This window comes from Nomascus leucogenys, chromosome 8 (assembly GCF_006542625.1).
Source record: "Nomascus leucogenys isolate Asia chromosome 8, Asia_NLE_v1, whole genome shotgun sequence".
Taxonomy (NCBI): Eukaryota; Metazoa; Chordata; class Mammalia; order Primates; family Hylobatidae; genus Nomascus; species Nomascus leucogenys.
In genome coordinates this window covers 2,626,549-2,640,195 of record NC_044388.1, presented here as the reverse complement: position 1 = coordinate 2,640,195, position 13,647 = coordinate 2,626,549, and the positions used below count along the sequence as shown (strand labels likewise).

Here is a 13,647-nt window from a genome sequence, read left to right as displayed (position 1 = left end):
CTTTGCTTTGATAAGCCTCTGGTCTCCATGATTGTTCAGCTTACTGATTACTTAGTCACAGGATCTGATTCCATTCGGAACAAGCTTGAACCAGGAAACACAGTTCCGGGAGAGAGATTTGTGAATTCCTGCTGACTTGGAACCCAGCCAGGAGGAGCCTCCTTCAATAAATGACAAATGAAATGGTTTCCTACCTGGGAACTGTGTATTTAGGATTGATTAGCTGACGTAACAACCAGGTCAATTTAACTTGAGGAAAGAGATTACCTGCCCTTTCCTGCTGGTATAAAGCCCTTTGCTCTGGTTGATTGAGTTTATAAACCACCTTATTTCAATGTTCCTTGTAGCCGCTACTTGAAGATATAATTGGCAAGTGAGCTAACTCCATTTGGCACCAAACCACAGCTTGGAGTTAATGTCAATTAGAAAGACATTTCTGTGTTGGTTATAGCATAAAAGAAAAGCAAACAGTTCTAACAGATTTGCCCCAGTAAAAGTACATTTACCCCTGACAGGGCACTAGGGAAATTATACAGATAACTCCTTTCACTTTGATGTGGAATAAAAACTGACACACCTATAGAAAGGTAAACTCAGAAGCATTCTAATGTATAAAACTTAAAATTTCTTCTTATTGGTGACTTAGCAATAATCATCTCTAGACCCAAGTTTACTTTTCTTGTTAATTAATAATATTTGTCTGCTTTTCGTTGTTGGAGCTGCTGGTTAACTTAAGTTTAAGGATATTAAGGAGGCAGGATATGGAGTGGAACATGAAGCTAGAATATATAAACTCCTTTGGAAGATTGTCATATAATGTGTTGATGAAAAATGCCAACGGGATACACACTCAGCTTCTCTTTTAAATAAAAAGTTTCAATTTTATGAAAGTCAAAAGGTATTTTTTAAAAGGAGAAATGGGTAAGAGAAAAAGATTATCAAGAAATTTGACATTATACATCACAGAAAGTCATGTAAGTTTATGGTTAAGATTTTGAAATTTTTCCTGATTCCTCTATGTCCTTTTATTGGCTTTTTTTTTTTTCTTTTTCTGTTTCTTTTCTTTCTTTCTTTCTTTTTTTTTTTTTTTTTGAGACAGGGTCTCTGTTGCCCATCCTGGAGTGTAGTAGCGCCATCATGTCTGACTACAGCCTCCCAGGCTCAAGGGATCCTCCCACCTCAGCCTCTTGAGTAGCTGGGACTACAAGGTGGGTGCAACCACGCCCAGCTAATTTTTGTATCTTTTGTAGAGATGGGGTTTTGCCACATTGCCCAGGCTGGTTTTGAACTCCTGGGCTCAAGCGGTCCTCCTGCTTCAGCCTCCCAGAGTGCTGGGATTACAGGTGTGAGCCACCTTGCCCAGGCCAGAGCTTTTTTTTAACGTTAAATCAAGCTTAGTCTTACCAAAGGCTTTTAAGTCCTTACACTTAAAGGCCACATATAGATGCTGAAAACTTAGGAATCATTTTATGAACCAAACTACCTCCAAAATGTTATCTCCGAAAATATCTAAAATGTGTAGAAATAAAGGAATGTGCTAATGTAATATGTATTATCAAAAATGTACATAGCACTGTAGTTCTAAATCATTCTTTGGTTTTTGAAGCTTAGTATGTTGATGTCTTGTTTCTACTAGTACTTGACACCATGGTTCTTGATTTTTTTTATTTAAAATTTAACTCTAACCATCTGTGAAAATAATTACAGGTTGAGTATCCCTTATCTGAAATGCTTAGGACTAGAAATGTTTTAGGTTTTTTATTTTTATTTTTTTCAGATTTTGAAATGTCTGCAGAAACTAGTTGAGCATCCCTAATCTAAAAATTCAAAATCCAAACTGCTCCAATGAATATTTTCTTTCAGTGTCATGTCAGTGCTCAAAAAAGTACAGCTTTTGAAGCATTTTGGATTAGGAATGCTCAACCTGTAATAACATGAAGAATATTTTACTGAACCTGTTCCGTTATATTATTGGATTTTTTTAATCCTGATTTCTTTTCCACAAAGTAGATATTGCTAATTCTGTTTTACTGAAAATAAATGTATGTCTTAGGTTAAGCAATTTGCCTAACATAAGTTGCAGATCCAATATTTGAATGTATATATTCAGACTCATTAACCTATGATTTTCATCTCATACCTCATTGATGGCTCACTTCCCCCACTAAAGCTTGGCAAGGCTAGAGACTGTTGGCACATGTTATATTACAGACAGTTCCCTACTTATGATGGTTCAACTTAACAATTTGCTGACTTTATGATGGTATGAAAGTGATACACATTCAGTAGAAAGCATACTTTGTATACCCATACAACCATTTTGTTTTTCACTTTCAGTGTAGTGTTTAATAAATTACATCAGATATTCAACACTTCATTATAAAATAGGTGTTGTGTTAGATGACTTTGCCCAGCTGCAGGCTAATATAAATGTTCTGAGCATGTTTAAGGTAGGCTAGGCTAAGCTTTGATGTTCAATAGGTTAAGTATATTAAATGCATTATCAACTTAAGATATTTTCAATTTGCACATCCCTGTAATCCCAGCACTTTGGGAGGCTGTATTCGTCTGTTCTCACGCTGCTAATAAAGACATACTCGAGACTGGGTAATTTATCAAGGAAAGAGGTTTAATTGACTCACAGTTCTACATGGCTGGGAAGGCCTCACAATCATGGCTGAAGGCAAAGGAGGAGCAAAGTCACATCTTACATGGTATCAGCCAAGAGAGCTTGTGCAAGGGAACTCTCATTTATAAAACCATCAGATCTTTTGAGACTTACTACCACAACAGCAGTATGGGGGAACCACCCCTATGATTCAGTTATCTTCACCTGGCCCCACCCTTGACACTTGGGGATTATTACAGTTGAAGATGAGATTTGGGTGGGGACACAGCCAAACCATATCAGAGGCCAAGGCAGGAGGATTACTTGAGTCCAGGAGTTCAAGACCAGCCTAGGCAACATAATGAGATCCCATCTTTACATAAAGTAACAAAATTAACTGGGCGCAATGACATGTGCCCATAGTCCAGCTCCTCAAGAGGATCACTTGAGCCCAGGAAGTGGAGGCTGCAGTGGGCCATGATCGTGCTGCTGTACTCCCACCCTGGGTGACAGAGCAAGACCCTGTCTCTTTAAAAAAAAAAAAAAAAAAATTGCAATTTACAGTGGGTTTATTGGGACATAACCCCACTGTAAGCTGAGGAGCATCTGTATTGTTTACTCTTCAGCTTAAAGGCTATGTAACAGAGAAACCCCAATGTAGGAGAATTTAGGGACTAAGGAACTTAGTCATTATGAAACAGGTTAGGATGAGAAGCACCAGGATTTAGACTGAGCCTATGAAAGTATTTTTTAAATTCAATAAAGCAAAACTATAAGCATACTCCATCTGAATATCCAGTGTTCTTTTGATTTTGTGATTCAGAAGGTCCTAAATCACTATTATTCTTAAGTCACAACTTGTAGTGCCTTGTGATTCTGGTATTCTTCAGGTCAGATCAGAGTAGCGGGAAAGGTTTTAAGATTAAAGGCAGGGTCACTGTAGGGTGGGGTTAATTAGAAAATATTTCTTTGGGGAAATGAATCATTATCAAGCCATGTAAAAAGCATGGTATTTACACTGGAACACTGCATTTCAGAGATATGAGCAGAGGCATAGAAGGGACACGTAGGGACCACACACAGTCTAGCTGTTGCTATGGGGCAATAGTGAAAGTAGCAAGGGATGAAGTCAGAGGCTGAGGTATAATGAGAGCATTTGATGGCGGGATCTGAATTTTGTTTTTCCTTTTTTTAAAGATTTCATTATTCCCTCTTATTTTTACTATATTGCCCATAATTATAATCGTTTTATTAGATATAAGTAAAACTCAAAATTCTACCACCTTAACACATAAGTAATTTTTATTTTCTGCGTTCCCTTGTGTTCCTTATGTATATTCATACATATTCTTGAATAGTTATAATCGTAGTGAGAGTGTAATTTCAACGTGTTCTTTTCACTTAAAATTAGTTTGATTCATCACTTCATAACTGCCTACACTGTGTTAGTGTGTATACATGTTTATTTAATAATTTCTGTACAATGAATCTGGAATGTGTAATGATTTACCAGTTAATACGATTGCATTTTACTAAAGAGATATTCTGCTGAAACTGAGAAATCAAGGTGAATACAGGAATTAAAATAATTGCTGCTGCTATTTACTGAGCTCACTAAGCTTTTATTGTATGTCAGTAACTTTTATGTACAGTGCTTCTAATCTATATAACATTATCACTTGTGGTATTATGTTCATGTTATAGGTGAGAAAGATGGGCACAAAAATATTTTACCCAAAGATACTTTTACACTACACCATTATTTTGTTTTCTGTCTTACCACATATTCCTGTTTGCTTTATTCTGCAGTGTTTACCTTCCTACGCCACATGTTTTCACCTTTCTCTGGTTTCTGGAGCTTTTAGACATTGGTGTCATAATTCCAGTTTCTTTTTTTTTTTTTTAGACTGAGTCTCATTCTGTCTCCCAGGCCGGAATGTAGTGGCGCAATATTGGTTCACTGCTACCTCTGCCTCCCGGGTTCAAGCGATTCTCCTGCCTCACCCTCCCGAGTAGCTGGGATTACAGGCGTGTGCCACTACACCTGGCTAATTTTTGTATTTTTAGTAGACACAGGTTTCACCGTGTTGGCCAGGCTGGTCTCAAACTCCTGACCTCAGGTGATCCGCCTGCCTCGACCTCCCAAAGTACTGGGATTACAGGCATGAGCCACCATGCCCAGCCAAAATCACAGTTTCAAATGAGGATCTGGTCAGCCACTCACTAAGGGGGCTTAACACTCCAGCCATTTTTATTTTGTTTTATTTTAATTTTTATGTTTTTGGAGAGACAAGATCCCACTTTGTTACCCAGTCTGGTCTTGACCTCCTGGGCTCAAGTGATCCTCCCACCTCAACCTCCCCAAGTGCTGGGATAGCAGGCATGAGCCACTGTGCCTGGCCCTGGCTCAGCAATGTTTTTTTTTTTTTGTAACCAACCTAAAACTTGAGGCCAGGCGTGGTAGCTCATGCCTGTAATCTCAGCACTTTGGGAGGCCAAGGCGGGTGGATCACCTGAGGTCAGGGGTTTGAGACCAGCCTGACCAACAAAGTGAAACCCCGTTTCTCCTAAAAATACAAAAATTAGCTGGGTGTGGTGGCGTGCGCCTGTAGTCCCCACTACTTGGGAGGCTGAGACAGGAAAATTGCTTGAACCGGGGACGCAGAGGTTGCAGTGAGCCGAGATCATGCCACTGCACTCTGGCCTGGGCAACAGAGTGAGACTCTGTCTCAAAAAAACAAAAAAACTTGAACAACATACTCCTTAGCAATACAGATTGTTACTGGTTCTTTTACCTTAAGCAGAGTATAAAATATCATCGAGTCACATGATCTCCTGGATTAGCTTGTAACTGAGGTGCTTTTGACCATTGGAAAAGAACAGAAAGAAAGGTTACTACATTGAAAGCCTGTCACATGAGAACTGTGGCTTATGTTCACATTCTAACTTCTTTTTTTTTGAGACTCTCTCCCTCTGTCACTGAGGCTGGAGTGCAGTGGCACGATCTCGGCTCAGTGCAACCCTTGCCTCCTGGGTTCAAGTGATTCTCCTGCCTGAGTCTCCCATGCAGCTGGGATTACAGGCGCATGCCACATTTTTGTACTTCTAGTAGAGACAGGGTTTCATCATATTGGCCAGGCTAGTCTCGAACTCCTGGCCTCAAGTGATCCTCTGGCCTTGGCCTCCCAGAGTGCTGTGATTATAGGCGTGAGCCACAGCACCTGGCCTTTTGGGGAGGTTGAGGTGGATGGATTGCTTGAGGTCAGGAGTTCAAGACCAGCCTGGGCAATATGGTGAAACCTGTCTCTACTAAAAATAGAAAAATTAGCCAGGCATGAGTAGTGCACACCTGTAATCCCAGCTACTCGGGAGGCTGAGGCACGAGAATCGCTTGAACCCTGGAGGCGGAGGTTGCAGTGAGCCAAGATTGCATCACTGCACTCCAGCCTGGGCGACAGAGCAAGACTCAAAAAAAAAAAAAAAAAAAAAAAAAAGGAAAAAAACTATTGGCAATTCTCTTTTTTGGTTATATTATATGGAAAGAGGAAACCGTCTTCAAAGAAAAAATGGCGTGTGCATTGGCTTTGCTTGAATTTTTGCTTGGTTGGTTAGTGGAATTAGAATGAATAGGTTTTAAAGCCATGCATGGTGGCTCATACCTATAATCCCAGCACTTTGGGAGGCCAAGGCGAGAGAATCACCTGAAACCAGGAGTTCAAAACCAGCCTGGGCAACATAGTGAGACCCCTGCCTCTATATATATATATATATATATATATTTTTTTTTTAATTAGCCAAGTGTGGTAGCACGCACCTTTAATCCTAGCTATCAGGAAGCTGAGCAGGAGGATTGCTTGAGCCCAGGAGGTCAAGGATGCAGTGAGCTATGATTACGCCACTGCATTCCAGCCTAGGTGACAGAGCAAGACCCTGTCTTAAAAAAAAAAAAAATAGTCCAGGTACAGCGGCTCATGCCTGTAATCCTAGTACTTTGGGAGGCTGATGTGGATGGATCGCTTGAGCTCAGGAGTTCGAGACCAGCCTGGGCAACATGGTGAAACCCCCATCTCTACAAAAAATACAAAAAATTAGCTGGGCGTGGTAGCTCGTGCCTATAGTCCCAGCTACCTAGAGGGCTGAGGTGGGAGGATTGCTTGAGCCCAGGAGGCGGAGGTTGGCAGTGAGTCTTGTTGGTGCCACTGTACTCCAGCCTGGGTGACAGTGAGAACCTGTCTCAAAAAAAAAAAAAAAAAGATTCTAGATTTTGAGCAAATAAAATTGAGTACAAATGTTTTCTGACAGTATTATTGAATGGTTTTGCGTATTATTCCTTGAAATAATTGACCTGTGGAATTGTCAAGAGTTGCATTTCCATTTTAATATTATTTTTCCAATGCAACAGTCATAAACAAATAATTAACAATTTTTTGGTACGAATAAATTATTGAAGGCAAGAGCTAGAATCTCTAACTGCATGTTAGATATCTGTATATTAATTAGAGGACTTGCTTCAAATGATGGACACAATATGTGTTAGAGATACGAATGGGGATGCTTCAGTAACAACTATTCTGAGCAACTAAATTATGCAAAAGCTTTAGAATAAATTGGCTGGGTGCAGTGGCTCATGCCTGTAATCCCAGGCAGGCAGATCACTTGAAGCCAGGAGTTTGAGACCAGCCTGGAAACATGCCAAAACCCCATCTCTGCTAAAAACAGAAAAATTAGCTGGGCATGGTGCTGCATGCCCATAGTCCCAGCTACTCGGGAGGCTGAGGCAGGAGAATCACTTGAACTCAGGAGGCGGAGGTTGCCATGAGCCAAGATCATGCTATTGCACTCCAGAGCGAGACTCCATCTCAAAAAAAAAAAAAAACACATCTTATAGAATAAGTCGAGCAAACGTCAACATGGTAAGGAAGTCCTGAAAAGGAAGGAAGGAAATATAGAACATTTAGCTACCAGTCTTTTTCTTTAGTAGCAGGGAGCAGTCTTCCAAATCTATCTTTCATGATTGAAGAAAGGATATGGAAGTTCTCAACACTGAATAAGGCCCAGGCTTAATAAGAACTACTGTTGTTCCAAACAGGTTCCCAGCAACATTTAGCTGAATTTCATTAGCAATTTTAGAATCCAGTCTGCCAGATGCTTGGTGCTTATTATGGCATATTTCCATTCAAGAAAGCCTTGAGAGAAGCTTAGTACCCTGAGGTATTGGAGTGAGCAAGGTAATAGAGAGTCTGCATGAGCCTTTCATCACTCTCTGGGAGGACTCATTGCCTGCCGTTCTGGCATCTAAAAACCATTACCTCACACCACAGGTACTTTTGAACCTCTTGGCCACACATACGTACTGGGACCATTGTTTAGCTCAGAAACAGATGGAAAACTTTAGCTTAAGTTTCTGTGTTAAAAGTTGTGTTACAATAGATTGTTGTTTTTAATTGTAAAAAATGCCTATGTTGTTATCCTTATACCTTAACCTACTTTCCACTTTGAACTCGTCCCACCTTCTCCATTTATTTTGTGATGCCAACATTTCACTTTTTATTACGAAAACTTTCAGATATATAGAAAAGTTGAAAGGATGGTACAATGACAGTGTATTTGCTGTGTGTGTGTATAATATTTTGGTGGAACCATTTGGAATTTGCAGATGTAGACGACATGTCACCCCTAAATGCTTTAGCATAAATAACCTAAAAATAGGTCATTCTTCTATGAAACTATAATGCCATTATATAATTTATTTACTTTTTTGATGTGCTTTTAATAAGAAATTTACTATTAAATTTTGACATTTATTTTTGTATTTTAAAGATGTAAACATTTTAATGGAAAATTATAAATGCTGATCAACCTTTCCTCTGAGAAATATATCAGCAGCAGATTCTCTTGTTTAACCCTGGGCTGACATCATAGGACCTTTCACTAGATGTTGTCAATAGATGGCAACATGACAAACAACAAACAAAAAGAAACAGAAGTTCTTACTGCTTTTCATTGTTTTTTGGCATGAAGACATAAGCTAATATATGTATTTTAATTTTAATTTTTGTGGGTACATGGTAGATGGATATATTATAACTAGTTTTTTTTTTTAATGGAGGGGTTATATGGTTGTCCATGCACTGTCCTATGAATTTCTTGTGATCACCACTGAGTTAATCAAAAAACAAAGTTTATTTAAATGAACACTAGTCATTCTCACAGGGAAAAAAAAAATGCTATCAGAATGTACTAGCACAAATTGCCACAAAAAAGTCTGATTGTGGTGATGCAGACCTTGCTAAAAGTGTCATCTGACGTTCTACTTCTCATGATAAAGATTGTAAGCTGCAAAAGGCTTCCTTGTTTGCTGTAGTCTTTTAATAAATATTTTACAAGCTTTGTCAGAGACAAAGGATTTGTCATCTGATGGACACAGTGTCTGCATCTTAAGGTGATTTGGCAACAGAAGAGAGGTAATGTCAAACTGTAGGCCTGGCAGCTCCTGTCTCAGTTGTGCTTTTGTTTTGTCTTTTAGGTATTCCAATGCTGCTAGAGTTCTTGGAGCAAAATATTGCCAAGGTTTGGGAAATGCTTTCTTAGCAAAGTATTGCTACCCCACAATAATTGTATCTTCTCTCCAGTTTGATGCTTTTGGATTAATGTGCCAACCAAATTTGTTTAGTTACAAGTCTGTTTATTAACATCATGCATAACGATTATCAAACCTATGTTCTCTGGCACTTCCATATAAAAGATTTGCTCCTTGAGGAAATGACCCTGCCTTAGACATTTTTGTATGTCTCACACCATAGTCTCCACATTAACTACTTTGTGCTAACATAACTATGTATTGAGCTAAATTGAATTAGAGTGAGAGAGAAAGAGAGTGTGTGTCTGTGTGTGTGTGTGTGTGTGTGTGTGTGTGTGTATGATTACAACCAGAAACAAGAGTGGAACTTTTATTTACCGTGTAGTTATATTCCCCTTCAAAAGGAGAAATCAGAATGAACTCCAAATTTGAAGAAAGTTGGAACATTACATGTTTGTGCAAGTATTAAAATTCTAGATTTTTTTTCTTTTTGCCACCACAAAGCAAAACCGATATGGTAAGGAAAATTATTTTCATCCAGAGGTTGAATACTAGGGTACTACTATCTCCTTATACATTGAAGGCTGTGGGCTCTTTTATAACAACATGGAAAAGCTTTATGTGCCTATAAACCATTTACATTTGCAGTGGAAAAAAATCTAATTGCCTATTTAATGTTCTTTTTCTGTAAAAAGCCTACCAGAAATCTGTAATTCCATCCTTCCTCATTACTAGTATATGTTTCTCAGAAACTAGCACACTATATGTCTATCTTTTGACTACTTTGCATTCTAAGTACTAAAATGTAAGTGGACTTGGTGCAACCATGGTCAGCTGTTGAAGATATACAAGTCCTAATCATGGATAAACTTACTATGCCCTAGTGGGGATATTGCTTGGTAAAAACTAATTAGATGCAAAGCCATCAAATTTTATAGACCAAAATATAAATATAAAAAGTATGAGTACAGGCCGGGCACGGTGGCTCATGCCTGTAATCCCAGCACTTTGGGAGGCCGAGGCGGGCGGATCACCAGGTCAGGAGATCGAGACCATCCTGGCTGACACGGTGAAACCCCGTCTCTGCTAAAAATACAAAAAAAAATAGCTGGGCGTGGTGGCGGGCGCCTGTACTGTAGTCCGAGCTACTCGGGAGGCTGAGGCAGGAGAATGGCGTGAACCCGGGAGGCAGAGCTTGCAGTGAGCCAAGATCGCGCCACTGCACTCCAGCCTAGGAGACAGCGAGACTCCGTCTCAAAAAAAAAAAATGTATGTGAGTACATACATGGTTAAGTAAGTAATTTCCACACGGACTTTTGCTTTAGCACAGCTTACTAAAAAATGTGTTTTGTAGCTTGCTACTGCCATCTGCTGGTTCTCAACTCTTAGACTTCTAGCGATTGGTGTACTGCAATGTACCAATATTGCAATATAAAAGGGAATTGGGTCTATTTATTTTATTTATCGGAAAATCTTAAAATATTCTTTGTTGTGAGTAAGACATCAGAATTTTTATGTGGTCCATGCAATATTATTTTTTAGTATGCTTTTAGCAAACAAACTCACCGGTCTTTCTCTACTATTAATAATGTGCTAATTTTGTATTTGAGTGTCTGATCAAACCTTTTATTCCTTTGTCATCTTTTCCTAGTTTAATGGATCGAGAAGTGGCATTGCTTGCTGAAATGGACAAAGTGAAAGCTGAAGCGAGTAAGATGATTGATCTTTAATTAAAGCTATTACCTTCATAAATAGTAGATACCTACTTCCCAACCCTTATAACAAAAGTTCCATGTAAATACCATAATAAGAGTTTATATATTTAAATAATCTTAAACAGTTGCACTGTACTGGCATATGAATCCTTTCGGTGAAGTAACTTTAAAGAGCCTGTTTTAAAAGTATTTCCAAATCTTAATATTTTGAATGCAGAGTTCAGTGTATAAGAGACTATATCATGGTATCTGCCACCAGTTTTTTATTTTATTTTGTTTCTTCCTCCAGTGTTTAAGCAATTCCACTGGGATTTTTTCTACTCGGAAAAAAACCTTTAGCGTAATCAGAGAAGACTTCGTTAGGTTGCCTGCGATTGAATGTATATACTCCTATCATTACCTATCTCAGAACTTTCTTTGCTTTCTCAGTTTATAGAACAGTCTTCACTCAGTGTCTGTTATCAATGGGTAGGGGAAAAGTTAGAGAATTGAGGGTTCAAGATACCAGGTTTCTTGAAAGCTTACTAAAATAGATTCTGGAGGAATGAAGTCTAACTTTGGTGATTTGTGGGGTTTATACAGAAAAAAACAGATACCTATTTTTTGATTATTTCTGTTAAGTGTTAGGTTAAACATACACAGCTACATGAAGACAAGGGAATACCAACTGCAGCTTGTACAATGGCATTGATTTGAGGCATTTTGGTGGCAGGTTTTATCTTCCTGCATTGAATGTCAGATTTATTATTAGGAAGGTTGTTTATTTTAACCCACCCTCAAACTGGTAAGAATAGAAATGCTGGGCTAGGTCGAGATCATGACTCACAGTTAAATCACTTGTGTGTGTGGTCATGGGCCAGAGGATGCAGCTTTGAAGCACTGAAATGACTTCAGCTTTGGTCCATTTTAACTTCAAAATTTGAGAATGTAGCAGAGATGCCTTCCACTGTTTTTCAGAGGTGAGATTTCGTTACATTGAGCAATATATTTTGAGTTTCTAAATTGGACATTTCAGTCCATTATTTGTATATTCTCTTTTTGAAAATGGAAATGCAGATAAACTAAAACCACTAAGAAGACATGTTTCTTACTTTTGAGAAGAAGGTCCTTTTAGGCCAGGCATGGTGGCTCACGCATGTAATCCCAGCACTTTGGGCAGATCACCTGAGCCCAGGAGTTTGAGACCAGCCTAGGCAACATAGTGAAACCTCGTCTCTACAAAAAATAAGAAATAAGGCTGGGCACAGTGGCTCATGCCTGTAATTCCAGCACTTTGGGAGGCTGAGGCGGGCAGATCACGAGGTCAGGAGATCGAGGCCATCCTGGCCAACATGATAAAACCCCGTCTCTACTAAAAATACAAAAATTAGCTGGGCATGGTGGCACACGCCTGTAGTCCCAGCTACTCAGGAGGCTGAGGCAGGAGAATCGCTTGAACCCAGGAGGTGGAGGTTGCAGTAAGCCAAGATCGCACCACTGCACTTCAGCCTGGCGACAGAGCAAGACTCCGTCTCAAAAAATATATATATGTATTAATCAGGCATGGGGTCATGTGCTACATGTAGTCCTAGTAGTATACTTGAGAGGCTGAGGTGGGAGGATCACTTGAGCCTAGGAGGTCGAGGCTGCAGTGAGCTGTGATTGCACCACTGTACTCCAGCTTGGGCGATAGAGCAAGATCCTGTCTTGAAATAAAAAAAAAAGAACGTGCTTTTAAAAATATTAATACATCTTTTATATTAATAGAAAATTTTGGCCGGGTACAGTGGCTCACGCCTGTAATCCCAGCACTCTGGGAGGCCGAGGCGGGCTGATCACGAGGTCAAGCGATTGAGACCATCCTGGCTGACATGGTGAAACCCCGTCTCTACTAAAAATACAAAAATTAGCTGGGCATGGTGGTATGCGCCTGTGGTCCCAGCTATTCGGGAGGCTGAGGCGGGAGAATCACTTGAACCCGGGGGGCAGAGGTTGTAGTGAGCCAAGATTGTGCCACTGCACTCCAGCCTGGCGACAGAGCAAGACTCCATCTCGAGACTAAAAAAAAAAAAAGAAAAAGAAAATTTCAAATAGCAAGGCTAATGTAACAAATTCCCATCACTCATCTTCAGCCAATTATCAATTTGTGGCCAATCTTATTTTATCAAATTCAGAGCTCAGAGTTTTACTTAACTTCATCAGTTTTATATCTTTAGCTCTTTTCTCCCTGAAAATCCTGGTTCTCAATGACATAATTACTCATTTACCAATGCTATCAAGAGTTGCTTTTTGTTTTTTACATATTATAATTTTATCAAGTAACTGATAGGTTTGTAGTATTTCAGTCTTTTCCAGTGTTGTATAATTAGGTCCTATGAGTTATCTGTTATGTGTAGAAAGCTTTTTATTCACCTCATTTTCGCCATTTTGAGAGCTATAATTTTGTCATAGAATCACTGAATGCTAGAGCTGAGAGAAACTGAAGTTGATACAAATGGCAAATAGGTTTTATCTTGGAACCTAAACCAATAAATCATGTGTAACTGTTGGGCTTTGGTGTTAAGAAACTTTTGTAGGCGTGCTCCTGACTCCTGAGAAAGTGGGCCCTGACTGATTAGTGTGACTTGGGTCTAGGCAGCTCGTGTGCATCTCTGTGGCAGTTGGGCTGAGTAAACTTGCTAAATACATCCAGCTCTCTGTAATACCTGGTGTAACTCTTTAAAACTTCTGTTTTTTTCTGACATGAATTTGGCTAATCCCTCAGT

General features: G+C 39.3%; 1 protein-coding gene across 2 annotated transcripts in view; it reads left to right on the top strand.

The window, feature by feature from the left end:
* Nucleotides 1-13,647, top strand: part of SPATS2 (spermatogenesis associated serine rich 2) — a 154,725-nt gene that overhangs the window by 130,508 nt on the left and 10,570 nt on the right. For both annotated transcript variants that reach the window (XM_030816633.1, XM_030816632.1), the window contains one exon: nt 10,840-10,898. In XM_030816633.1, the coding sequence (XP_030672493.1) occupies nt 10,840-10,898 (59 nt within the window). The remainder of the gene's footprint in view (nt 1-10,839; nt 10,899-13,647) is intronic.